This window comes from Cucurbitaria berberidis (genome assembly GCF_010015615.1).
Source record: "Cucurbitaria berberidis CBS 394.84 unplaced genomic scaffold K460scaffold_7, whole genome shotgun sequence".
NCBI classification, from domain to species: Eukaryota; Fungi; Ascomycota; class Dothideomycetes; order Pleosporales; family Cucurbitariaceae; genus Cucurbitaria; species Cucurbitaria berberidis.
In genome coordinates this window covers 1,033,915-1,059,647 of record NW_024468941.1, presented here as the reverse complement: position 1 = coordinate 1,059,647, position 25,733 = coordinate 1,033,915, and the positions used below count along the sequence as shown (strand labels likewise).

General features: G+C 49.9%; 9 protein-coding genes across 9 annotated transcripts; 4 read left to right on the top strand and 5 right to left on the bottom strand.

Moving 5' to 3' along the window:
• Window positions 1-3,017: 3,017 nt before the first annotated feature.
• K460DRAFT_421424 (uncharacterized protein) lies at window positions 3,018-4,865 on the bottom strand. Its single transcript, XM_040938138.1, has 5 exons — window positions 4,644-4,865; window positions 4,416-4,583; window positions 4,291-4,363; window positions 4,029-4,226; window positions 3,018-3,978 (listed from the first exon to the last, which is right to left on the bottom strand). Exons 1-5 carry the CDS (start codon window positions 4,755-4,757, stop codon window positions 3,035-3,037), a joined length of 1,497 nt encoding a protein of 498 aa, XP_040783039.1. The 5' UTR covers window positions 4,758-4,865; the 3' UTR covers window positions 3,018-3,034.
• A 1,402-nt stretch (window positions 4,866-6,267) lies between these two features.
• Window positions 6,268-8,296, bottom strand: K460DRAFT_421423 (uncharacterized protein; the record flags this gene model as incomplete). Its single annotated transcript, XM_040938137.1, has 2 exons — window positions 6,447-8,296; window positions 6,268-6,409 (listed from the first exon to the last, which is right to left on the bottom strand). The coding sequence occupies exons 1-2, from the start codon at window positions 8,033-8,035 to the stop codon at window positions 6,268-6,270; spliced, it is 1,731 nt and encodes a 576-aa protein (XP_040783038.1). The 5' UTR covers window positions 8,036-8,296.
• A 200-nt stretch (window positions 8,297-8,496) lies between these two features.
• On the bottom strand, window positions 8,497-13,293 carry K460DRAFT_348966 (uncharacterized protein). The gene is made up of 5 exons (XM_040931408.1): window positions 11,161-13,293; window positions 10,658-11,100; window positions 9,525-10,607; window positions 9,319-9,466; window positions 8,497-9,245 (listed from the first exon to the last, which is right to left on the bottom strand). Exons 1-5 carry the CDS (start codon window positions 13,169-13,171, stop codon window positions 8,716-8,718), a joined length of 4,215 nt encoding a protein of 1,404 aa, XP_040783037.1. The 5' UTR covers window positions 13,172-13,293; the 3' UTR covers window positions 8,497-8,715.
• A 244-nt stretch (window positions 13,294-13,537) lies between these two features.
• On the top strand, window positions 13,538-15,390 carry K460DRAFT_348965 (uncharacterized protein; the record flags this gene model as incomplete). The annotated part of the gene is made up of 2 exons (XM_040931407.1): window positions 13,538-14,103; window positions 14,156-15,390. The coding sequence occupies exons 1-2, from the start codon at window positions 13,545-13,547 to the stop codon at window positions 15,388-15,390; spliced, it is 1,794 nt and encodes a 597-aa protein (XP_040783036.1). The 5' UTR covers window positions 13,538-13,544.
• Window positions 15,391-16,109: 719 nt separating this feature from the next.
• K460DRAFT_296629 (DnaJ-domain-containing protein) lies at window positions 16,110-17,436 on the bottom strand (the record flags this gene model as incomplete). The annotated part of the gene is made up of 2 exons (XM_040929647.1): window positions 16,110-17,351; window positions 17,401-17,436. 2 exons carry the CDS (start codon window positions 17,434-17,436, stop codon window positions 16,110-16,112), a joined length of 1,278 nt encoding a protein of 425 aa, XP_040783035.1.
• A 753-nt stretch (window positions 17,437-18,189) lies between these two features.
• Window positions 18,190-18,695, top strand: K460DRAFT_389996 (cytidine deaminase-like protein; the record flags this gene model as incomplete). Its single annotated transcript, XM_040935760.1, has 2 exons — window positions 18,190-18,351; window positions 18,399-18,695. The coding sequence occupies 2 exons, from the start codon at window positions 18,190-18,192 to the stop codon at window positions 18,693-18,695; spliced, it is 459 nt and encodes a 152-aa protein (XP_040783034.1).
• A 45-nt stretch (window positions 18,696-18,740) lies between these two features.
• Window positions 18,741-20,038, bottom strand: K460DRAFT_381267 (uroporphyrinogen decarboxylase; the record flags this gene model as incomplete). The annotated part of the gene is made up of 5 exons (XM_040935336.1): window positions 18,741-18,814; window positions 18,868-19,258; window positions 19,306-19,841; window positions 19,890-19,931; window positions 19,984-20,038. 5 exons carry the CDS (start codon window positions 20,036-20,038, stop codon window positions 18,741-18,743), a joined length of 1,098 nt encoding a protein of 365 aa, XP_040783033.1.
• Window positions 20,039-20,238: 200 nt separating this feature from the next.
• On the top strand, window positions 20,239-23,454 carry K460DRAFT_297208 (uncharacterized protein; the record flags this gene model as incomplete). Its single annotated transcript, XM_040929689.1, has 5 exons — window positions 20,239-20,610; window positions 20,657-20,755; window positions 20,804-21,641; window positions 21,688-23,334; window positions 23,381-23,454. 5 exons carry the CDS (start codon window positions 20,239-20,241, stop codon window positions 23,452-23,454), a joined length of 3,030 nt encoding a protein of 1,009 aa, XP_040783032.1.
• Window positions 23,455-24,005: 551 nt separating this feature from the next.
• On the top strand, window positions 24,006-25,548 carry K460DRAFT_297152 (NTF2-like protein; the record flags this gene model as incomplete). The annotated part of the gene is made up of 4 exons (XM_040929686.1): window positions 24,006-24,242; window positions 24,317-24,428; window positions 24,524-25,004; window positions 25,071-25,548. 4 exons carry the CDS (start codon window positions 24,006-24,008, stop codon window positions 25,546-25,548), a joined length of 1,308 nt encoding a protein of 435 aa, XP_040783031.1.
• Window positions 25,549-25,733: the final 185 nt, after the last annotated feature.

The following is a 25,733-nucleotide window of genomic DNA, read 5'->3' as shown; positions in this document are numbered from 1 at the left end:
TTGCAAGCTAACTTGCTAAACTAAAATTTTAATTAATATTTTATATATTATTATTAATTAAATTGCTTACTTTTTTTATTTAAGAAAATATTAATTAAAGCGCAAGCTTATTACTAAATTAAGCTCTTAATAGTAAGCTAAGTATTTATTTATAGTTTAATAAATAATAGTTTTTATATAAAGCTTAAGAACTTAACTAAATACTCTACTTGCAATAAATATTAATTAACTTACTTAATATTACTTAAATAAGTTAGTTACTATTAAAAATTAATAGTTATATTACTATAATTTTTAAATAATAACGTATTAAGTCTGCTAATAGTAATTATTAGTTTTAATAATTTATTTAGCTAGCCTAGTATTATATAAATTTTACTACTTTAATACTATATTAAAGTGCTAAGTATAGCACTTAAACTATAGTTTTATACTAAATTTTTTTACTGCATTGTATAATCTGCTCTAGCGTTGACTTTATTTTTATTTATAGAAATAAGCTTTTAGCTTGCCGTAAATAGCAATAACTTAAATATTAATAATACTAAATTGCTTAAAATAGCGCCTTTTAAATTATAATAGCAGTATATAAAAATTATTAAAAGTAAAGTATAATTTAGTAGTTTATAAAGCAATAAATTTAATAATACTAGTACTAGTATTAGTAGTAATTTAAAAAATTATAAAGTATAAGCAATAAAATAGTTTATTTAAAATAAAAACACAGTAATTATTAAAAATAAATATTATTTTATAGTTAATAATAAACAATAAATAGTAGTAATAGTAGTAGTAGTAATAAATAAAAGTAATAAATAAAAAATATAAATAATATTTTTTAAACAAAGTAGCTGCCTGCCTAAAAAGTTATAACTTTTTAAAAAATATTTTAAAAAGCTTAATAATAATAATAATAATAATAATTTATAATTATATTTTTACTAAGCTTAGCTTAAAGCAGGGTTAATAGTATTTTTAATAAAGCTAAATTATTAAAAAATAAAAATTAGTTTTTAAAGTAGTATTAGTATATTAAACTTTTAGCTAGGCTATTATACTTACTAAGCTTAAGTATTAACTATTTATAATAAATAAAACTAGCGTTTTTATATATACTTATATTTTATTATACTTTTTGTATTTTTTCTTTTATTAGTAGAAAAGATTTACTAGTTTAAACTATTTGTGTCTATTTTATAATACCCTATTTTATTGTCTATATAAAACTCTATAAAATAACTGTAGCAGACTACTTAAACAGGTTGGTTGTGGGTCAAATAAGCACTAGCAAGGGTGTAAAATTACGTAGCGTTGCTAGCAAACTGATACCTCCAGTTATACATGCCAAAACCTCTATATCACCGAACAATCTCCCAGATTCAACTCTATATCAATTTGACGTCCGGATCGGGCGATTATGGCCGCTCCATAGCGGTCTACCGAACAGCCCCTGAGATTTGGAACAAGGAGCGTCGCAATTTTTTTAGAGATCTTTTTAGTTCTGCATAGTAACTGGTGGGCGGAATTTTGATATATCTTTGCTCTTGCAGTCCGTCCTTTTTCAAAAGAATTCATGACAGTATCATCTGACCTCAATCACAGTTCGGACCCAACTTTGGCTACGTCATTCTGTCGTAAATGTATCCCACGCATCCGATCAGGATTACCTTCAGCTTTGTAACGATTGGGGTTGAGACTCCCTGATTGGAAAGTTGAAGTCTAATGAGACCAGCGGTGTGATCGATGATATCTGCAGTGAAAGCAGGCTCATTGTCCGACCTGGTTCGCTTGACACAAGGACCAGCTATTGGTCCATGGTAGCATATGTGGCTTTTGCTTGCGGATGTAAACTCAGACGTGCAAGGCTGCCGGTACTTGGTGACGTCTCTTCCTTGCTGCAGCCTGCAGGTTCGGTGCCGTCTTGCAGGTTTATGCAACCTCCCGCTCTTTGGGCTTGCTGCTTGCATGAGAATCCCTGATAGTGGAACCTGTGCGTAGATGGTAGCTGAAGCTGTGTGATGATCCAGACCATTCTGCCTTCTAGAAAATGATGACGGAAGCGCTATCAGGCTATTACATGTACACAAGTTCACCGGACCATCGTGAACTTAGTGACCGGTGAGTCTAGAACTCAATCCATTTCCGGTGTTGAAGAGCGTTGCCACGCTCTTCACCGCCCGTGTAGTTAGTCGGCTGACTTCCGGCGTGGAGAACACATCCCACTCATGGCTGCCACGTTATCGAGAACGCACAGGCTTGTCGTGCATGAGCCAATCGGAGTATATGCTTATGCGCGCAATATTCATTTTGCTTTTTCCCACTGTGCAACGCCCGTTCTAGGAGAGTTGCATAGTCATTACTCAGTCCTTTCGCTTTGGGCGCAAAAGAGAAAGCATCTCTCAGTGATGCGCTGTGAGAGGAAACAAGCCTAAAAAGGGGCATAGCTTTGAAAGCACCGGTGAGTGACAAGTTTCAGGGAATCTTAATCTCCGCAAACGGCTTTTATCATCCCACGCTTCTGCTAACTTCGCCTGTCCGTCACCGATAGCATGGAGATTTCTGTACGTGTAAAGCCTTCTGTGGATACTGGCCACTTTCGTCCCATCCCACGCTTCCGCGTGGATATAGGCATCAGGGCGTTCGAAAAGCTTCATTGGACCTGTAGCGAACCAGCAAAGAAGTGAGGCGAATTGGGCGGTCATAGCTTCAGAACGAACTTGAGGCGGTAAGTGCGAGGATGTGCTGAAGTATAGTAAAATGATGCTAGCAGGAATTTGTGAGTGACGGGAGAAACAAACAGCGTAGGTGAGTTCCACGGGTACTAGAAAATACGAACTTGTCATAGGCCTGGAGATGGAAAGAGCGTTGCGTGGGCGCGTTAAGCCTTCCCCGAAGGGGATTAGCAACTTTCATGGCCGACACCTGCGCCCAGATTTGCCGTTTCTAGTTGAAGAAGCTCAAACACCTACTCGACAATATTTGATCATTATTGTGGTAATTTATTAGTCACATTAGATACCTCATTCTATATCATCTACCTATCTCTACCACTACCCTTAGAGGGCCCACCAAACCCACGACCACGACGAGCTCCACGGCCTTTAGAAAGCTTGACAGTAAACGCGCCACGCTCGATGGTGTTTACCAAGATGAATCCGGAGGGGAAGAGGAAGTGCGACCAAGTGCCCACAAACTGGACAATACCACCCTGTGCATCATCTTCCGGATAAATATCGAAAAATCCTTCAACCGAGACCCCGCTCCCAGAAGGATCTTTGGCAACAGATCGAATATCGTGTACCCAAAGTCCAGCGCCATAGTTGCTCTGGTACGCAAGGCCATCGACAATGTAGAGGTTATGGTCGATAGCTTTGTGGTCTGTGGCAAAGAAAGTACCTGTTGTTTTGGGGTTGCGAAGATCGGTAAGGTCAATAATGTGGGTAACGGGGCGGCCTGACGCTGCTGGACCGACAGCTCTTTGCTCATCAAGCTCGTCGTTCACAAGAACGTATTGATGCCAATTCCGTTCGGTCCACCATCCTTGATGAACGTAAGTGGCACCGGGGTAAGAGAGGCGAGAAAGCACCTCGGAAGCGGGATTGCCATCTTTCTTCGTTGAATCATACACCGTGATGGTGTCCTCATTGTAGCCAACGCAGATATTTCTCCCACGGTACCTACGATCGGGACCATTGTACGTTACACACTGAGCATCGTGGACATATCCATCCTGACTAGCACAGCCTGGAGACTTCGGCTTGGTAGGGTCCGACAGGTCAATGTACTGGAGACCAGCTTTGCAGGTTTGATTGCGTGGCTGGGCGCCAACAGCAAGGACGTACTCATTGTCCCAATCGACAACAACGTTGTGCGTACGACCAACCGGTAGCTCATCCCAAAGACCAACAAGGTCAGTTTTAGGATCGAAAGTCTTTGGGTTTTTTGGGTCGAGGTCAAGTAGTTTGTTGAGGTCAAAGACTAGACAACAGTAAGCGTTTGCACCACTCAGAGGTACTACCCGCACGCACTCTGAACATTGTGGCCAACAGCTTCGCTTCCGATGATGACCCAATCCTTCAACACGCGAATTTCGCGCCATCTTGAGCCCTCGCTTTGCGCTGGTAGTCGACCCAAGTACTGAATCTGACCGTTGGGAAGGATTTCGACAAAAGCAGCACCAGAGAGCTGCCCTACAATTCCGAATTCGCGACCATTGCGTGCCGCCCCTAAAAGTGGACATACGAAGTCAGTGTATGGTTTACATGAAGTACGTACATGTATGGTACGTACAACCCCAGCTGGAGGAACCACGCCCTTCGGGCCCACCCAAATCAGCGTGGTTGACGAAGTCGTAGAGATCAATCTATCCATTGTTAGCCTGTAGTTGTCACAATGTTCAACGGGCTGACACCTACGTTGTTGCAACGGAAAGTTTGGTTTGCATTGCCTGGTTCAACGATAGCTAAGCCGTTCTTGCACCGGATACGATCCCCCTTTTTCCAATCTCCCTTCTTCCAGGTTTTCCATGATGGCCATTGGTGAGGATCTTGTCTGCCTTCTGCTGCGTCTTGTTCCCATTGATCCTGTTGGAAAAGGTGAGTACTTAACGAAACGTACGTAAGATACAGATCTCTGTGACTTACATTCTTCAGCTTCATTAATCTTTGATGCACGGCACCGGAAGCATATTCTGCGGCCGAGAAGTAAGCAGCATTGACCGCAATAGGAAGTGCCAGTACAGCCAAAGAAAACTTCATCTTGGCGACTATATGTCTAGAGTGCAATTGAGCGAGAATGAGCAGGTTATCTAACAGCACGACATAGGTATATATATGAGCAGCTCATTAGCACAGCATTTTGTCTCGGCCACTGCATCTTCATACGACAGCTTGACTCTCCGTTACCGTCTTGGAAGCAATACTATCCTCTAGGCAGTGGTTGGCGTTTAGTCTCTTTCCGGAAGGTCGAGTCTTGCGGTACCTAGACTCTATCGGGAAGGTCGAGTCCCCGACCCTCAAAAAGTTATACATTCGCCAAGCAACATCATTCATTGCGCCATATTAGTTCGGCGTGCGAATCTTAAAAGGCTTGGTCGTCCTTCTTCGAAGCGGTGGTAGGTTAGGGAGGATAGCGGACGTCATTGCCATGATCCGTTAGATCCACCCCAAGACACGCCCCGAAGACTCGGCGTGCGGAGCGATCTAGAAAAACCTCGAGGAAGTGTTCGACAAATGGACATGATTGACGCGATAAGGTCTAAGGAGTAAGTCAGGTTAGTGCAATATGTACTCGCCTTCGTGGTACGGCACAAATGCGGCAACCTTGGAAACTAGTCCTTCGAGTCCAGGATGCACAGCGCCCCGCTGGTTCCATAGCAGCAGCCTCAGAGATGAATCGCACGCGACTGCTTCGTGTTCGTAGATATAGCTCAATAGGATGGGGGTACCCATGGTTGGGCCCTCGTAGATTCTAGGTCAATTATTACGGTGTTCCTGCGGATGCGTGAGATACCAGTGGCGATTAGAGCACGCTTCGCACATCAGATTGGAGCAAAGTCGTGTTAAAGTACAAGTTGAGAGAAGATACGGCGAGGAAGGATGAAGAGTAGCCCGAGGATAGGAGCGACCAGCAGCACGCCTGGCAACCTTGGAAGCGCTTGAGAAGCCTTCCCCGTTCGAGACTAGTTTCCATTCCCGTCATTTTTACTCCACATTAGAACACAAAAACGCGAAACGGCCACTACAATTAATCGTAGTTTAATGCATATGTAAGAAAGGTCAATTCTTAGCCTAGGAGAAGCGCTTTGGCGAAACGACTGTACAGGTCAATGTTATTCTAGGACGTCGCAACACGCGTGAACTATTTGCGCGGCTATGACCAAAGCACACAAGACAAAGTCACAGAATGGCCTTGCGAGGCGTAACTAATCCTACAATGTCCTACAACTGATTGCAGAGTTAGCCTATCTCACGAACCGCATAGCATGTCGATACCTCGGCGCCAACCCGAAGAAAGGACGACAGACTTTCGAAATCACAATTATCGACAGATTGCAGGCCTCACACAAGAACAAGAGATGGCTCAATGTACATTTGATTATGAGTTATCTGAATGCTAGGGTCCCTTCCTGCTTTGCTCCCCAAAGTGGCAGAGGTAGTTAACGACACCTTTCGTGGGCCGAACATTACATCAAAACAGGCTAGATTACCAAACAGCGTTGCAAGCTGTATATTCCAATCAAACATTCTATGGCGAGATCGGGGACTCTTATACAAGATTCCGTGTGCTCAAACCATAGTTCACAGTTGGTCGCTGTTGTATCGCCGTATCCTCGCCTCCGTGCCATGAAATCTTTCGAAGTCGCGAGTCCGCAAAAGGATCTTCAGCAAACATTTGACTCGTCAGTGGACTTCTCGAAGTCAGCGACATCGTCGTCCATCTCTTACTCCATGTAAGTGGCCTCTTCAGCCTCCTCTTCCTCTTCATCATACTCTTCGCCATTGTCCCCAGTTTCATCGTCATTCTCCTCTACTTCCAGATCCGAGTCCGTATCTTCCTCGTCGTCATCAGCCTCCATTCTACGCAAAACATCCAACTTTAGCTCCTCGCCGCCTAGCACTTGTGCATACATGGTTACTTTGATACCCAGCTGCTTTAGCGCTTCGACAGCGTCAGCAAGGCGGAGTGAGCGCACGGGTACTTCGGCGCTGATATTTATCGTAAGAATCTTGTTTGGTCTGTTGAACGCGCCATCCTTGAGGGACATGAGCGCCTCGCGGTATAGCTGAGACTTGGCTTCCTCCGGGGTGATCCTGAGTAGCAAACGCTCGAGTTTAGCAGGGAGTTTTCGTGCCAACTCGATATCTTCATGGTCTAGGTCGAGCAACGTATCGATCAAGACCATAACGCTCTTCAGCTGAGGATAGTCTTCTAGTGAGCCTAGAGTTCCAGGCTTCCTCCCGTCCGGATAAACCTCTGCGTTCCAATCAGCAATATCGATTTCGTGGTAATCGAGATGCTCTAGCGAGTTCTTGTGCTTGCGCAATGCGTCCCCAATGTCCGTCCAAGAAACGTGTGCCCAATAGCTTCGAGCATCGTCGTCAGCGCCAAGCGGCCTCCAGTGGTCTGCGAGGTACTCATATCTAAAGCTCTTCAGCGCTTTGATAGATGACACCATCTGCGCGATGACCGCACTTGCGATAAAGCTTGAATCCAGATTCAGTTCTGTGATGCTGGAGCTGGACTGTGGAATCTCCCAATTGGTGATGTGGGCGGGCTCATAGAACCGCACTAAGTCCACCTTTGTCAATGATGGAAACCGAAAGATCGGAGCAACATCCTCGATTGACACTTCCGAGTTTCCTGTAATGCACAGATGCTTGAGATGCGCGAAAGAGTTTGATGGGTTGGCGGTGAGACCGCGACCAGCAATGCGGAGTGGCGTTAACCAAGTGTGTTCTCGTGCGACACCGTTTCGATTTATGCGATGGTAATCTCCCAGCTGAGAGGCAATGTAGAGATACCGCACGTTGATAGCAGATACAAGCAGGCGGGTGTACGCTTCCCACTGGTCCTCCATCTCCTTCTCTTCCGAGGCAGTCATGGTTGGAAATGATCTCAAAAATGACCAGTAATCCAACTCGAGATGCTTGATAAGTTCCGCCAGCTTTGAATTGTCGACCAGGGTCTCAATCATACTTAGCCCCAAGAAAGTTCCAGTCCGGACGATTTCGTACAAATTCTCGTCGGCAATTCGCTTATAACGTTTATTCGTCCTACTCAATATCGCGAGGGAACCCTTGCCAAGTCGATTGAATATCTTGACCACCAATTCCTCTGGAAGTGCATCGAGACATGCTTTCGAGCTTTTCGGGCTGAGATAGACTTCCAGGTCGCCAATGGACTCGACAATCGTGTCAACAGTGCTGACCTTGACCGGATTCGCGACGGAGCGGGCGCGTTTCGACGGGCTAGACGCATACGAGACCGAAGCCTTGCGCCTCAAGGGAGAGGGCGGTATGCTGGGCGGATCCATGGCGGATGCGCCGTGCAGGTCGTATAAGGGGTACGGATAGTAGACGAAGTTGGTTGACAAGGTGTTTGAATTGTAGAAGTTGTACAGTGGAGATACCTGGTAGTTGAGGCGAGTGTGGGTGATTAAAGTAGGCTGTGAGGGATAAAAATGCAGAGGGAGTGCAGGTCAGGAATAGGAAGAGCCGCACGGATGCAGTACTTGACGCGCCTGATCGCGTGCATCATGGGTTCACGGTGAGGGAATTCACACGCTATTTGGCGCGTGAGGACCTCGGGAGCGCAGCATTGGCCAATGGGAACCACGCTAGGTGAAGAGTGAAGGGGGTCATGTACTGCACTGCCCTGCCAACCTCAGTGTTTGCAAACAATGTATTGGGTGAGCACCAGGGCTGGTTACTCGGCGACATAGACTCATGCATAGACAAAAAATCCTTTGTGCGCTGTTAAGGACGCGTTGCACCACTTGGTAACTTAGGGGATCACTTACCATTCACCACTACGGCCTGCAGTGACATTCTATCAAAGCAGATAACATATGCAGCTTATCTTAGAAACGCGCGCACAGGAATTCACAGTCTCGTGGAGAACAAAGGGTAAGGCGATGCATGACTTCGTCCAAGACGGCCTGTATTCCACAACCTCCGACTAGACCAAGCTTCCTTGACCATGACACATATCCTGCTACTGCCCCCTCTTCCCAAACAGACCCCAACCTGCCAGCACTTCTCTCTCGCCCCAGAACAACCACTCATCACCACCATACTTCCCGAGTCCCTCCCTCCGCCTCTGCTCGCCGAGTTCGCCCCATCTCATGAGTAAGTTGCCATCTAGCATACCCCGAGCACTGATACCAGCGTCCCACCCGCCTTCCACGATGTCGCCGGATCGGAAGGCCTTTGGATTCAAGCCACACGCGCTGTCCAATGTGTTCGCTAGATATGCTGATAAATTGCTTAGGCGTCTATAACTTGATTCGGATAGCGGTGTGATAAGAGCTAAGGTACCGGACTGAGAGGTGCATAGGACTTGGTGGAGAGGTTGGGGTGGGCCGTCTTCGGTCGTGTCCATGGCGAAGGCGTCAGTCGCAGCGCCGAATTCTGAAGCTGATGGCATATTGAGAGAGGATTGTAGGAGGTGCATTGACGCCGGGAAGTGGCCTGTGTGGAAGGTGGACTTGTGGAGGAGGCGGGACCCAGCTTGGGATTTTGGATCTGGTCATAGGTGTCAGCACACATACATTGAATCCGAAGTCGTCAAAGCGATAAGAGGGGGGAGAAGACATACTGTCAGGGTCGAACTGCAAGACTTGCAGATTCATATCTGCATCAGCAACAATGATGTGTAGCTGCTGCTCGAACGGCATAAAGTCGACAGCCATACATTCGAGGTGGTGCTTGCTGCGACCAAAGAGCGCCATCTTATAGGGCTCTTCCTGTCTACGTGTTAGCGTTGCACTCTCAATCCACACTTAATAGGATCAGATAACGTACCGTATACCCAGTAAACCATACTCCCTTGAACCCATCGCCCATCAACAACATCCCCGTGTTAGGCAGTGACTTGAGCGTCGTAACATAGCATTGCATATCCATAAAGGCAACAGGGAGCAGAGTGCCATCCTCCTTGAGGCCTCGCACCATGCATTTTTGCCCTTGGGCCATGATCAAGAAGCCTTGTGTCCCGAGTTCCGAGATGGCGGATACTGCGCCTTTGACTTCGTCTTTAACAACGAGCTTTAGGCGCTTGTTTGTCTCTGGACGATCAGGCTCTGGTACCACAGTGATGACCTCGAAGATGCGGATGCGACCCTTTGTTGCAAGATCTTCACCGTGCACTATGGAAGTTCCAATTGCGATGAGATCTTTGCGTTCGTGTGTCGTCTCTGAAACCTCCAAGTTTAGCGTCTTGATGCAGAGCACCACCTCTTGAGGGTCGAGGGAATGTGTGTCGATGATTGTCCATGATTTCTCATCCATCAGCTTTATGATACCACGCTCAATATGTGGCTTGAAAGTGAGATCTTCCTTAGGTAACTCATAGTGGTAGGTTTCCTCCGGATTGAGGGTATACTCCTCGAGCTGACCCGTACCAATGATGTATAGCCCTGCCGAGTGGTAAGCAAGGGCATGGACCTCCGAGTCCATTGGCATTCTCCGTGCCGCCCAGCCTAGGTGGCCGTAATGTGTCTGGGCGGGAAGCTGAGATATGCGGAGAGTATCGTTAGAATCGAGATACGCGAATCCGCGTTGGCAGGAGGAAGTATGGAAAGAGGTGAGGCCTTTGACATGTCTACCACTGAGTCCTATTACACGCGGTGCACTTGATGATTCCTTGAGGATGAAAGCTGGCGATGTTCCTCTTTGGAAAACGGTGCTGTAGCCGCAGACGTTGTCCAGTGCTAGCAATGTGCTTTCGAAGCCGCTGTCTTCGGAACCCGCCTCATCTGCATATCTTGGAACATGCTGCTGGGAGAGTTTCACCCATCGTAAGTTTTTCGTCCATAAGTCGGACGATGCTCGAGATGGGCAATGGAACGCTTTGTAGATAACGAGATCATCGGTGGAAGTACGGATCTACCACTCATTAGCTTCGGGGTTGGCTGTACTCGATGGATATAACTTACGATGAGATGTGGAGCTTTAGATGTCGCATCGCCGAGATCAGCGGCTAGAATTTCCGTAATAGTCGCTTTCGCTGCGCTCCGTCTGGGCACATAGTCCACTGTGAGTAAAGGCGGGAGGAAACCTAAAGCTTCAGCAACGTAGCAAGGCTTTTCTAGTTCTGACATCGCAAAGACGTGGAGGCCTCCTTCTGGGGTCAAAAGGAACGCGAAAACCTCCGTGAAGGTAGCTGACTTGAATAGGCTTGCGGACAGCCATTGAGTCGAAGAGAAGCCACTAGCCTCTACATCTTCGAGCTCTCCATCACCGGTGGCTTTAAGAATCTTAACACTCGAGTCTTCTCGCAGAATTAAGAGGTATGGGTCTGCGAAACTAGCGTTGATGACGCGCAGCTCATTGCCATTTTCTTCGTCCTCCATTGGGAGAATTTGATCCATATTCAGTTCTAACCATCCATAAAGTTAGCCTGGGGACTATATGCATCCGCTTGGATGAGCCAACTTACCTGAATCATATGTCCGGACTTCAGTCTGCATGACTTGCACAACTTTGGTCCCTGCAGCTAGTACGCCTACAAAGAGCGTTGAGCCTTCTTCCCGTTCAAAGTCTCCCTTGTCTGTTTCTGAAAGCTCATTCCCCGTGACTTCGTAGACGACCGTACTTTCGGTACCATCCTCGCCCGCTTTACTGACTACAAGATATTGGTCATAGTCGACATCGGATGCCATATTTGCTTCGGTATCTTCACCAAACGCGGTAGTGACACCCCCCGGAGCCTGTTTTCTGGCATGGACAGCCCATATGCCTCGTGCAGATTCGAGTTCAGACTGTGCTAGGCCGACAGGATGCAATTCGCGGTTCAGAGAAGTAATGGCTCCGGCTGCTGCCCGACCAGTTGAAAGCATAATCTCGCCCTTATTCAAGGATGCAGTATCCTTGCCCGGATGTAAGATAGCATCCCGTATTGGTGCTATACTTGGTAATATATCGTGTATCCTAAAGGTATACGTGCCAGGAGCGGTGGGCTCTGACGCGGCGGCTGTGATCTTCTTGACAGTGGGTGCTGTATCGTTATAGAGGTCGTCATCCAAGTCATCAACTTCCTCCTCGTCCTCATCCGAGACATCGTCGTCCCCATCCAGGTCAACGTTGGACTGCTTCCGTCGTAGCTGAGTGGAAGAACTGGTCCAACCTAGTATTACAGACTCCCCGTCTTCGCTACCAATGAACAATCTCCCACGGCCCAGATTGCTAGTGCACGATGCGCGTGCTTTGAGGGCTTGGCCACCATGGTCTTCGGCGACTGTTTGTACTGTCATGCCCGACACGGTACGACCGTCTAGTGTGAAAGTCAAAATGAGGACTCTTCCGTCATTCAGCACAATCAGGGCATCTCCTGTATCTTGAGATAGGAGCTCGATGTTGCATCCCTCAAGGTGCAAAGCCAGATCTGACTGGTCGCTGAGTGGGAACGATGTGCAAGCCCTCGCAAACTCGTTGACAGCCACGCCGTTTGTCTTGCCTCCCTGGTCGACATGTATGATCTCATTACCGCCGATAAGTAGTGCTCCCCCGATCGGGTGTGGTAATGGCACTACTCGTGAAATGTCGTAGGGCAGTCCTGATACTGACAGCAGTGTTGTGGAGGCCTTTTGTTCGAGGTCGAGGGTGAAGACGGAGTATGTAAGGATGTCTTTTCGGTGGGCGAGGAGTGACGGGGCGGTTGCTTGCGATGCAGCGACGATGCCAAATGTTGGTTCGCGATATTCGTGTAGAAAGGCAAGATGTACGGGATGTGTCAGGGTAGGGTCGAGGTTCGTAAGGGGTAGCACGAAGGAAGACGAGTAGGGCGTCTTATGCACATCTTCGCCATTCGTCCCATTTGCTTGTCCGGGTTTGCCCTCTTTTGCGCCCTCGAGGTCGGAATCATACTCGTCCTCAACCAGATCACGCTGTCTGAAGGGCAGAATGGCGAGATTGTGGGTGCCAAACTTGAGGGCGGCGCATCTACTGCTGGGATCTGCCGTCAAGAAGTTGTATGTGTCTTTGAGATCAGCGGACCAGGGGGCAATGCCGGGCAAGTCTGGGTTCTCATAGTAGTGTATTGATATTGTATGGAGATTGTACGTCTCGGGATCCCATTCGACCAAGCTCAGCTTTGCGTCCCGAAATGCCACAAGCAGCGCCTCGCCCCTCGACTTTGTGTTGAGTGCCTTTACACGAGCGAGCGATATAACTGTGCCAGCCAGAGGGAACTCGCCCACTAGCACCAGCTTGGCCGTGTTCTCAGTGCGCTGGAATTGCACGTCGGCGGACTCTGTGTCCAAGTTTGCCGCCGCATTGTCCGCCTCGTTGTCTCCGTCAGGCGTCACCTCGGTGGTGGTAGACTTGAGCTCAAAGATCTGGAGCAGTGCGTTCTTTGCGACGACGAGATTGTGCGCCCGAGACGAAATGAAGGGGAGGCTGATGGCATGGCTCACAGCCGTGGGCGGGGCTAATTCAGTGTAGCACTGCATTGGGACGATAGGAAATACCCGCGACGCTGCTCGTCATAGTATGGGCGTGTACAGAGGGCGCCAGAAGGAACAATGCCGCAATACCTGGCTGGCGTTGAGGCGCGTTCAAAGACGTCCAATGCGCCAAGTTGGTAGCGCGAGGGAGCTGGTGGAGCTCTGGCCCTTGGATGTGCATGGTCGATCCCCGCCCCGTCCAACGTCATTCTGCGCGTGCTTCTAGCTCATTAGAACAGGCGTTCTGTAGAGCGTATCGTCTTCACTTCTCCCTCCCACTCACTTGATCGATCAGGGAGTTGAGAAAAGGTAATATATATCATCTCAATCCTTCATACTAACGGCATAGCTAACAGTGTACAGCGTCTCTTCATCCACCATGGCGCTCATCCAAACAAGCCTGATCTGGGTGGCCTACGCCGTTGCCGTGGCCATTCTCTTCGTTATTGCATCGACCTTTGTCTACGTCTACCAGAAGCCGCGAGACCGCGCCGCAATCGTCACCACTGTATGCATCTTCACGACGCTCGCCCTGCTCGCAACTGTGCTTCTTATCCCCGTCGACGTCGCGCTCGTTTCGTCTACTTCGAAATCTAGTCTCGGCCGCAAGAAGGACTGGGCCACACCTGAGAAGGTTGACAGCATCGTCTATACCCTGCGGATAGTCTACTACACGCTCTACTCGCTCGACGCCGTCCTCTGTCTGCTTGTCATCCCCTTTACCTACTTCTGGTACGAGGAATACGACGAGGATGCGGCAGAGCATGGAGAGCAGACAGCTGGACAGCGCATTTGGGGTGCCTTCAAGTACACCATTGCCTTCATTTTCTTCGTCGTTATTCTCTTCCTCATTGGCTTTTTCGTCCCCTTCGCCAAGCAGGCAAAGGACGACAAACGCCTGGACTTGGACTACTTCAAGCATCTCCTCGCAGAGAACCGTAAGTATCGTCATTTAGCTTTGTAGCAGAACCATCTTACTCACTCTTTCAGATGGTGAACGCGCGCTTTCCTTCGGACTTGGTCTTCTCATCACCGTTGGCACCATTCTCTTCGTTCTCTACACTGGGGCTGGAATGGCGCTGCTCCCCGTTGCTATGATCAAGTCTGCACCTGCCGTCTCAGCACCCACTCTGGCAGCCAACACCGCATCGCAGCTTGATGCCAACCGTGAGCGCCAGAGGCAGCTCGAAGGTCGCAATGAGGGCCGCGATGGTGGACTCGATGCCAGGGACAGGCGCGAACTGGAGTCTCTTATCCGCGAAGAACGCACCCTTATTCGCCGGGAGCGCCTTGCCGCCGAGTCGAGCGGCGAGGACCGCCATTGGATCGTCAAGACATGGATCAAGATCGAAGCAGTGTTCCGGCCCCTCAAGCTCATCGGTGGGCTCATCCTCCTAGTCGTTGCCCTTGTCATCTTCGTCAGCATGCTCATTACTGGTATCGACAAGGCGAAGAACTCCATCTGCGGAGCCCATTGTGGCTACATTCTGGGCCACATCAACATCTTCCAGCCCTTGAACTGGATCCTGGTCAAGTCTTCCAAGGTCTTTCCCATCGACTATGTCCTGTTCCTGCTCATTGTGCTGTTCTTCTTTTCTGCTTCCGTCGTTGGCATTGCCACGGCTGGTATTCGCTTCCTCTGGGTTACAATCTTCAAGATTCGTAAGGGTCATACCTCGCCTCAGGCACTGCTCATGGCTACCGTCCTACTCACCCTCATTGTTCTCGCCATCAACTACTCCGTCGCTATGGTCGTAGCACCACAATACGCTACCTGGGGCCCACAGACCTACTGCGACCTGACCACCAATAGCCTAGACGAGCAACCAGACTGCTCCGAGCATAAAGATCTCATCAGATCTTGCTCTGAGCTCGCTACAAACCCTTCTGCACAGAATGTCTGCACGCCCTCCGTGTTCAGCACATTCATCAACCGCGTCACTATCAACTTCCCCTTCTTTGGTGTCGTCTTGTTTTGGGCGCAGTTCGCATTCCTTGGTGTGTATCTGATTGTGTTTGTGACGACACTTTTCAGAGCGCCTACTCTAAACCAAGAGGACATTGACCGCGATCTCGAGGAAGAGGAAGAGGAGGGTCTACTGGCGAGCACTGGACGTAGGTTTGGAGCGGCCTGGGGTGATGTTACGGGCCGGACGAAGAAGGCTCCCGGATATGGGGCTACAGAGTCGAACGAGGGAGAGAGGAGTGGCGATGGGCAGTTCTAAGCTCTCATTTCATAGGATTGCTACATAAGCTGTAAATTGTGCATCATAGGATGATAGGAACGTAATAACGTGGCGGTATGGAACGGTATATATGGGAGCTAAAAGGCATTTGGGAAGTCTCCAGTACGAGTATGGGATGGTTTGGGTTTATGATACCTCATCGAACAAATCGGCGTTGGCGTCTTTGCATTGTTCCTAGATAAGCTGCTTCAATCTACAAATTTCCTCATACGGCAAACTATCTATTGACATTGCTCGTCTTGCCTCCACTTCTCAAGCCTAGCGTAAAGCCGCGCTGTGGCCTGTGGGTATTATTATGGAATACATCACGAGCATGTGTGGAGGTTCATGAGATTACCGCATTCCTTTTCGACTTCCGAGTTCGATCGACCCTCTTCACAAAGGGACTAACTAACTAAACACCCTTCTAGTGAACGCCCTGTGACTAGTACAAAGAGGTAATGATGCCGCCCGGAAAACTAATAGAAACGACTACTGCTGCTGTTGCAGCCTAAGCAAACGACTCGCACAAGAGAAAAGGGAGACAATGCTTCGATATCACTGAATCCATGTGTCTTCTACTTGGGCCCTTGATGAAACCCAGAAATGACCCCATGCAAAGACTTCCACGACGCCGCCTTTTAGCCCATCCCCTCATGTATCGTCATATCCTCATGTAGTCCATCGCGCTTCGTGATTCATGGTGCTGCTGCGTACGCTTACTGGGACGCGCACTGTACGCGCTCGGCACCACCGTGCATGTCGTCATCATCATCCTCCATGCCAGTCATTCCGCGTGCGCGGGCTGACTCCCGTGAAGGGTCAACACTTTCGAGGGTGAAATCCTCGGTCATGGCATCTGGCGGTGGCAGGGACTCGGGGACCTTGCGGGGTGGTAGAACGGACTCGAGAGCACGGATCTGCTCGGGCGACAATGGGCCACCCTCGGCGTTGCCTAGCTTCTCAGGGAACTTGACGTCGAACTGGATGTACAGGTTGCCGAAGTCGTGGTGTCGGTGTGAGGGCATACCTTGCTCGCGGATAACCTTGACCTCGCCAGGGCTGATGCACTCGCCGGGGATGATGTCGACGGTTAACCACCGCTCGTCGAGGTGCTCGATGTGGATTTGGCCGCCGGCAAGGGCAGTCAGCAGGTCAATCTCGGCGTGGTAAAAGAGATCGTCATCCTTGCGCTGGAAGCGGGTGTGAGGCTTCTGCTCGATTTCGAAGACAACGTCGCCCGGCTCGACGCCAGGTAGCTGGTCACCCTCGCCGCGGAACTCAATCTTGTGACCAGTCTTGACACCACGGTCGACGTGGACGTGCAGGACCTTGCGCTCGATAATGGTCTTCTTGCCGTTGCACTGCTTGCATCGGTCCTTGTCGCGAATAATCTCACCCTCACCCTGGCAGTCGGGGCAGACGGTCTGGAAGCGCTGGATCATAGGACCCATCTGTCGCATCATATGCTTCATGCCGCGTCCGTCACAACCAGCACACTTCTTGACAGCACCCTCCTTGCCGCCTACGCCGTGGCACTTGGGGCAGATGACTGACTTCTGCAGAGCCAGCTTTGAGACTTTGCCGCGGTAGATGTCCTCGAGCGAGACCTTGTGAACGTGGGAGATGGTGCGCGCCTTCTTGGGGCCTTGCTCCCGACCTCCTCCCATGCCGCCGCCGAACATGCCTCCAAATGGGCCACCACCGCCGCCGAAGAACTGCGCAAACAGGTCTTCGGCAGCCATGCCGCCTCCGCCCATGCCGCCCTGCTCGAGGCCTTCCTCGCCATACTGGTCGTAGAGTTGTCGCTTTTGTGAGTCGGAGAGAACTTCGTATGCGTGTGATAGGTCTTTGAACTTGTCGGCAGCCTCGGGGTTGTGTGCGTTCTTATCAGGGTGCCATTTCAGCGCACCCTTCTTGTAGGCCGTCTTAAGTTGCGCTTCTGACGCATCGGGCGACACCTGCTGTTGTTAGTGTCTCGTCGGCCTGGATAGTCGAGGCTGTACATACTCCAAGGATGTCGTAAAACTTGTTGTCTTTTACCATGATGGCGGTGGTAATTTGTGCGCTGGTGGCGGAGACGAGGGGCTAGCGGGGTCGCAAAAGTTGGATCGAGGGGCAATCAAGTGTATATAAGTGATTTGTACAGGCGGAGTCGCTGGAAATCCTAATCGTCTTAAGTAGGTCAGCGGTCAAGTTACGAACCAAGGTTTGCATTCACCAATCTGCGTCAGCCTTGTCAAAGTGGCCCGTATCTTCTTTGCTGCATACCAAGTGGAACAGAAGCTCTTACCTATAATGGCCGATGTGAGCGCACGTAGGAGGCTCCAAGTCAAAGTATTACTTTTGTTTTGTAAGAGTAAGGTCAAAGACGAAAGCTTGTGGATTTAAAAGTAGTCAACCGGGATGTTGCAAATGCACCGGCTGCGCCGAGCGACAGAAGTTTCCAACTGTTTCTATGCCTTTCCACCACGCCCCAACACCCTGAGCGAGCCTGAAAGCGCACGTCTGCCTACGCAATCGTTTCAGCCGACTCCACAAAGTCAATGAATGCAGAAAACCTCCTGAGCTTTCACACTGGGAAGGGTATAATGCAGCGAACGTATGGTTTTTGTATATATAGTTCTTAGGAAAAGCTTCCATGGACCCGCCAATCGGGTGGTTGGAGATCGATAGAAGCTTATCGCCGCGCAGCCGTCGTCCGTCGCCTCGATTGGCGACGCTGCTACCCTGCGTTTGCTTGTGACAGTTGATTCCACTGCGCAAATACAAAAACTCTCCCACGCGCGTCTCGAAACCATGTCTTCAGAGGATGCTGGCTTCAGCGTTGCCTTGGAGGAAGCCCGTCAAGGCAGCCGTGAGGGTGGCGTGCCCATCGGGGCGGTGCTAGTGTCAGCAGAGGGCAAGCTTCTTGGCCAAGGGCACAATATGCGGATACAGAAAGGCAGTGCTACGCTTCATGTGTGTCTCACTCAAATTGATTTGTGCTGGTGGCCTGACCGTACAAGGCAGAGATATCCGCCCTTGAGAACGCGGGGCGTCTACCAGCATCGACATACCGTGGAGCAACCATGTACACGACGCTCAGCCCATGTGACATGTGCACTGGAGCATGTGTCATGTACAGAGTATCAAGAGTCGTCATTGGCGAGAACAAGACCTTCGTCGGAGGGGAAGAGTATCTGAAGAGCAGGGGCATTGAAGTCATCGTGCTCCAGAACAAAGAATGTCAGGAACTCATGGCCAAGTTTATCAAGGAGAAGCCAGAGGACTGGTATGAGGACATTGGAGAAGAGGACGAGTGATACTGTACAGCGCCTTACGCTGGACTATGCATGCATCTAATTGCGTTAAGATTTGGTTAATCGATGAATCTCCTCAAAGTAGAACTTCAGATCATCTGGCTTCACAAACGGAGTGATTCCTAGAGAATGTTAGACCTTGCAGGGTATGCACGTGTAATATTGATTAACGTACCATGGCCGAGATTCGCAATCCAACCCTGCTTGCCGCCACCAAACCCAGCGACCATGTCCTCTACAACCTTGGTCACTCCCTCCTTGCTGCCGTACAAGACGCCGGGATCGGCATTGCCCTGCAGGACCTTACCCTTCGCTCTCGCAGTCTTGTATGCCTCGGCCGGGTCATGCAACCAATCCAGACCAATCGTGTTGTAGTTCGAGTCGCAAAGATCCGACAATGCATACCATGCTCCCTTGGCGAAGACGGTCATTGGGACAGGCTCCAGACCAAGGGCTTGGAGGCGTGGGGGGAGGTTGTCGGCAATATAGTTGAGATATGGAAGGGCGAAGGTCTTGAATGAGGAGGGGGACAATTCGCCGGCCCAGGAGTCGAAAACCTGGATCATCTACCCAAGGGTTAGCTCTGTGCCGCTGGGAGAGTCTAGTTACTCACCTGTGCTCCGGCCTGTACCTGAAGGGCAAGGTATTCCACACAGAGTTCTGCGATCTTCTGTAACAGCGCTTTGCTCTCCTCTGGATACTTGTAGACCCAAGTCTTAGTCTGGATAAAGAACTTGCTGCCTCCTCCTTCCACCATGTAGCACAACAGTGTCCAGGGTGCGCCACAGAATCCAATCAGTGGCACTCTTCCTGCGAGCTTTTGCCTTGTCAAAGTAATGGCCTTGTATACGTAGTCCAGCGATTCGGCCACGTCTACCTTGCGCTCCAGTACTTCCTTGTACTGCTTGTCTTCTGGTGTCTGCAGCGGCTCGGGAAAGTGCGGACCCTTCTTGTCCACCATTATGACCTCCATACCCATAGCTTGTGGAATGACGAGGATATCGGAGAAGATGATGGCAGCGTCAATGAGCCCCTCGTACCTTTCAATGGGTTGGAGGGTGAGCGTCGAGGCAATTTCAGGGCTACGGCAGCATTCGAAGAAGTCATGACCGCCTTTCGCCTCGTGGTACTCGGGTAGGTAGCGTCCAGCTAGGAAATGTAAGCACGAGATGTCGACTTAAGAGAAATGAAGCCTACCTTGCCGCATCACCCATATTGGCGGGCGCTCGACTTTTTCGCCTGCAATCGTTAGCAACATGTACTCTCAATGCGCACCAGAAGCCCCGCATACCTCTCGCCGTCCGCAGAATCAAATCATTCTTCATGGGCTGGAATTGCGGTGCCATTATTGCAGTGTGTGGAGTGGGCGTGGTCGAAGCACAAGCTCATGTACTCGGAATATGTAGAGGATCGATTCCGAGGACCCCGCGTCGGCTCTCAAGCGGTCATACCGGTAGCTGCTAACCATATCGAGACGCGTACCTTGCGTGTCGGCCATCGCATCTTGCGCTATACCATTTATCCTGTCGCTTCTTTGTCCAAGAGGATGCTGCTGAAGCATGTTCGGTACTTGACGCGCGTTAGGCTATCTCGCAAAACACAATGCATCACAACTTGTCAGCGCGCGTACAACACAGCTCTGAGGCCCCCCTTTTCGCCGTCGACGCGACCATGCGCGAAACCACGTGCGCTACAGTCTGTCGAGACACAATGGCACCAAGTGTCCCAACGTCGAGGCGCAAAGAAGAAGACTACGCTGACTCTCGATGACATACCCCAAGGAGCCATCGGGGCAGAGGCTCTACCTCCCCAAGATGATTCTGAGCCAGAGTACCCTCCACTACTACAACAAGTGCGCAATAACATGCTCAAATTCAGCCATTGCGTGCTGGTCACGAGGGTTGGTGGTTTCTATGAAGTAAGTGCACGTTTAGCAGAATGTACTCTACTAAAGCGACTATTAGTTATACTTCGAACACGCCGACGAACTTGCTCCACTTCTGAACCTGAAGAAGGCTAAGAGAAAGACTCTCAGGGGCAGCAAGAAGCCTTCGGTATCCATGGTGCGTACCAGCGTTGCTCTTGTCATACGATACACTGACTTCGATCAGGCTGGCTTCCCTGCCTATCAGCTAGATCGCTACCTCAAGATCCTAGTGCAAGATCTAAACAAGCACGTTGCTATCAGCGATGAGTTTCTCAACGATGCTCCCACCAAGGCAAAAGGCGAGCCTCAATACAACAGAAAGGTCTCGCGCATTATCACGCCGGGTACGCTTATTGATGAAAACTTTATGGACCCTTGGGAGAACAACTACCTCCTTAGCATTCATGTAGATCCAGAGGTGCTGGAGAAGGAGAAGGCTTTGAAAGAAAGCCCTGGCAGCTCCAGCGTGTCTTCAGTGCTCAACTTGCCCCGTACAGAGGTAGGTCTTGCATGGATCGACCTATCGAGCGGCGATTTCCTGACCCAGAGCACGGATATCGCGTCTTTACCCTCGGCAGTGGCTCGCATCAAACCTAGAGAGATAGTGCTGGACAGTATCTTCCAGGAACAAGACCATTCTCGTATTGTGTCTATACTGCAGGAAGACGGGCATATCATCACTTTTCAAGAGCCATCACAGAAGCCCCTGGGGGTGGAAGATTGGGTACCCATGTTGGAAGACGTAGTAGGCGACTTCGACAAAGCCAACTTTAGGCCTAGTGAAGTTGCTGCTGGGGGTTCTCTTTTACATTATGTCAACCATCAGTTGCTTGGCTCGCGAACACGGCTCCAAGCCCCTGTGAGGCACCAGGCCGAAGAACACATGAGCATCGATAAGAACAGTTTGAGGGCACTGGAGATTCGCAGCACCATTCGCGACGGCACTTATGAAGGAAGTCTATTGCACTCACTGAAGAAGACAGTCACCAAGAGCGGAACCAGACTACTAACCCAACGTTTGTGTAAGTGGGATTCCAACAAGGCCTCGAAAATACTAATTGAGTATAGCTGCACCATCCATGTCGTTGTCCACCATCAACGACAGACTAGACTTGGTAGAAGAGATGATTGAATATCCGCAGCTTCGTCAAGATGTCGTTACCCTTCTAAAGCAGACCTTCGATTCACTTCGCCTAGTGACAAAGTTTACTTACGGCCGTGGCGACGCAGATGATTTAATGGAGCTTTCAAAGACTATTTTGAAGACCTCCGATATTGTCAACACCCTTCGTGAACATGCGGCCTCAAGGAACGCTATTCTCGTCGATCCTACGAAAACGAAGTCAGGGACTCGGAGACAATGTGTGTCCGCGATGAAGCGACGATTCGACTTGGAGCAGCCACTGGAACTCGCCCGAAGGATTCAGGATGCTATTGATGAGGAAGGTCTGTCTGAGTACCATCGTATCAAAGATGAAGAGGCGAGTGAGATTGCAGACCTAGCTCAAGACGTCCTAGGACGAGAAGCTGGTGAAGAGGACCTGAAAAACATGCCAAAACGCATCCAACCGAGGCCTCACATGATAGTAGGAAGCTTCAAGAGCGCAACAGACGGACGAGACGATGTATACGTTATGAAGCGTAGTGCCAGTGCCATCTTACAGCGGCTGCATGACAGCCTGGGCTCTATGGTAGAGTCAAAATTGGAGTTGGAGAGGAGGTTGAGGCAGGAGATGGGCACAGAAAGTTTGACGCTGAAGTGGACACCCAATCTCGCACACATTGCTCATGTGAAAGGAAAGGATGCCTCCCGCGTCATGGCTCCCTATCCGCATAGCTTGAGCAGTAGCAAGTCCACGCGCTCTTTTCAAATCCCGGAATGGACAAAGCTAGGGACCCAAATGGACGAGACTCGCTTTCGTATCCGGAACGAGGAGCAGCGTGTGCTAGGTGAGCTGCGTGAAAGCGTCATTCGCAACCTTGTGAAGCTACGACGGAATGCTTCTGTCCTCGATGAACTCGACGTAGCCTGCGCCTTTGCCATCCTCGCTGTTGAAAAGAACTTCGTTAGGCCAATCTTGAGTGCCGAGCCATCGCATAACATCGTTGGTGGTCGGCATACTGTCGTTGAGTCAGGCCTTAACGAACAAGGGCGCAGATTTGCACCCAATGACTGCCGTCTAGGCGACAAAGAGCGCATATGGCTCATCACGGGCCCAAACATGGCTGGCAAAAGCACATACCTCCGTCAGAACGCGCTCATCTCCATTCTAGCGCAAACAGGATCCTTCGTCCCAGCCGAGTACGCCGAGATTGGACTTGTTGACAAAGTCTTTAGTCGTGTCGGCTCAGCAGACAATCTCTACCAAGACCAGTCCACCTTTATGGTGGAGATGCTGGAAACAGCGCAGATTCTCAAAGAAGCCACACCGCGCTCATTCGTAATTATGGATGAAGTAGGCCGGGGTACGACGCCTGAGGATGGCATCGCAGTGGGCTATGCATGCCTTCATCATCTATACCATGTCAATCAGTGTCGGACGCTCTTCGCCACACATTTCCATGTACTCACTGATATGACGAAGCAGTTTGAGAAGTTGGGATGTTATTGTAATGACGTACTTGAGGCCCCGGATGGCACGTTCTCCTATGTTCATCGGTTGAGAAAGGGCGTCAATCGAGAGAGTCATGCACTGAAGGTTGCTAGAGTTGCTGGTAAGTGTTAACACGTTCAATAATTTCATGCACTGACACCACCTAGGTCTTCCCGAAGACGCCATCGCTGTTGCGGCCCAAGTCCTCAAGCAACTGAAGCCTTCCGTTTCTAGTAAATAACATACTAAAGGTAGTGTGGAGGCTGCACAAATACGGCCATGTCAAAAAAGTCGCAGCTGCTTAAGTCCCGTCCCTTGTTACCATAGCTGATATACCATTGCTATGGATGGCTCAACTTCTGCTGTACAATACGCATCACATATCTCTTCTCGTTACCGCCGCCGAGGGACGAAGGCGTAGCATTTCGGCTAATTCGATTACTCTTCTTCCAATGAACGCTAAACATACAAGCGAATCTGTAGTACATACACGCCTCCTAATGTCCCAGTACTATATATAGGGTTCACAACAGCTCGCGACAGCACGAGCTGTCTGTATAAGGCAAGGCGTTATCCAAGTGCAGCTCTCGTGCTACGATCCTCGCAGATGCTTTGCGACCCCCAGCAACGTCTTCGTGGCCTTGTGATGCAGCACTTGCTACCTACCCCACACTGCTGCTAGCTGTACCGTCGTACCTTAGCATCAATTCCATCATCCTACCCTTCGCCTTCTAAGTTTCTCCCATCTCATCCCAATCGTGTTCGCCATCCCACTTGCGTAAACCTGCCATCATGGGCGAGGCTACATTTACCCCACTATCCTCCTCATCTGCCCCTCATCAACCTTCCTACCCTACCCCTCAACAGATATCGGCCAACCTCACGCTCCAGGCACCACTTTCACGGCGAGGTCGCGGCCCAGGTCTGATACTGGTACTGGATCACTATGCGCTAATCCAAAAGAGTGAGAAGCATTTGGATCCGCCGCCGCTACAGAAATGGGCAGAGGAGGGATTTTGTGTTGCACAGGTAAACATGCAAATTACTGAGGCTTAATGAAAAGAAACGCCATACAATGGACTAGCCATGCTGACCAAGTGCAGCTTCTGGTTCCGGGCAAGGTCGAAGATGGCGGTGAATTTCCATTGCAAAAAGCATTGGACGTCTTGAAGAGTTGCGAGGGATGTGAGTTTAGCAATGGCGTTGGACTAATATGTGGGTAATGCTTTAATCCTGTGCTTTTAGATCAGAATGAAAAGTGCTCGAAAAGGTGCCCAAAGATTGATAAACAAACGCTGACGACTCTACAGCATACATCTCCCGCGTCCCCTACTATGTAGAAGAGGCAGCTTTCCTCAGTCCTGATATCAAAGCCCTCGTCTCCTACGGCGGCAGAAAGTTCACCACACTGAACGAATCCGCCATCGCAACGCCTCCGCAACTCATTCATACTGCTGGCACAGATCTACCGCGCCGCGAGTCCTGTTCTATCGTTCCTGATGCTTCGGCTCAGCTACCTCCCTCTGGTACTATTAAATCCTACCGTTATGTCGACGCGAAGAAAGATTCGAATTGGACGCTGCCGAGCGATGAAGAGTATCACAAGCAAAGTGCTGGAATAGCGCACACGAGAAGCCTGACGTTTCTAAAGCCGCTGCTCGACGGCCCGTTCTTTGATCTCGAAGCCGTGTGGGAAGAGCACTGCAAGTATGAGTTCGTGGAGAGGGATGTAGAAAAGACAATGGCAACGATGGTCGATGAGCCTTATGTCAACCACATTCCCACAATGACGTACGTGCGTTTCTGCTTCCTTGGTGGATAAGTTTGGAGTACGACTCAAACTAACTTTGTGCGCAGCGGTGGCGTGGGCAAAGAGCGACTAACAGCTTTCTACACGCACCACTTCATCTTTAGCAACCCGCCCGACACGTCTCTCAGCCTCGTCTCCCGCACCGTAGGCATCGACCGTGTCATCGACGAGTTTGTCTTCAGTCTCACACACACAACACTGGTCCCGTGGCTTCTCCCTGGCATCCCTCCCACAGGCAAGAAACTCGAGCTCCCATTCACCAGCATCGTCGCCATGCGCGGGGACCGCTTGTGTCACGAACACATCTCATGGGACCAAGCTACTGCGCTGCAACAATTGGGCCTGCTGCCGGAGTATGTGAGGTTTCCGTACGAGATTGAGGGGACGGCAGCGCCACAGGGGAAGAAGTTTGAGGTTCCGCTACCAGCTGCAGGGGTGGAAACGAGTAGGAAGTTGGTAGACGAGGGCAGTGAGGAGAGCAATAGGTTGCTAGACAAGGGTTGGAGAGTGGTTGACGATGATTAATCGCCCAGGAAGCATTGGTTTAAAGTTTGTGCAATGGGTGGTATCTGTAATAATTCCGAGTCGATGAAGACTGCATGAGGTTGATTAGGAAATGAAGCAGGGCATATATAAGCGTAGCAGCGAGGTAAAATACACGGGCGTTTAATTAAGGTACGCCAGTCCCTATTGTGTGAGCTGGTGTTCTG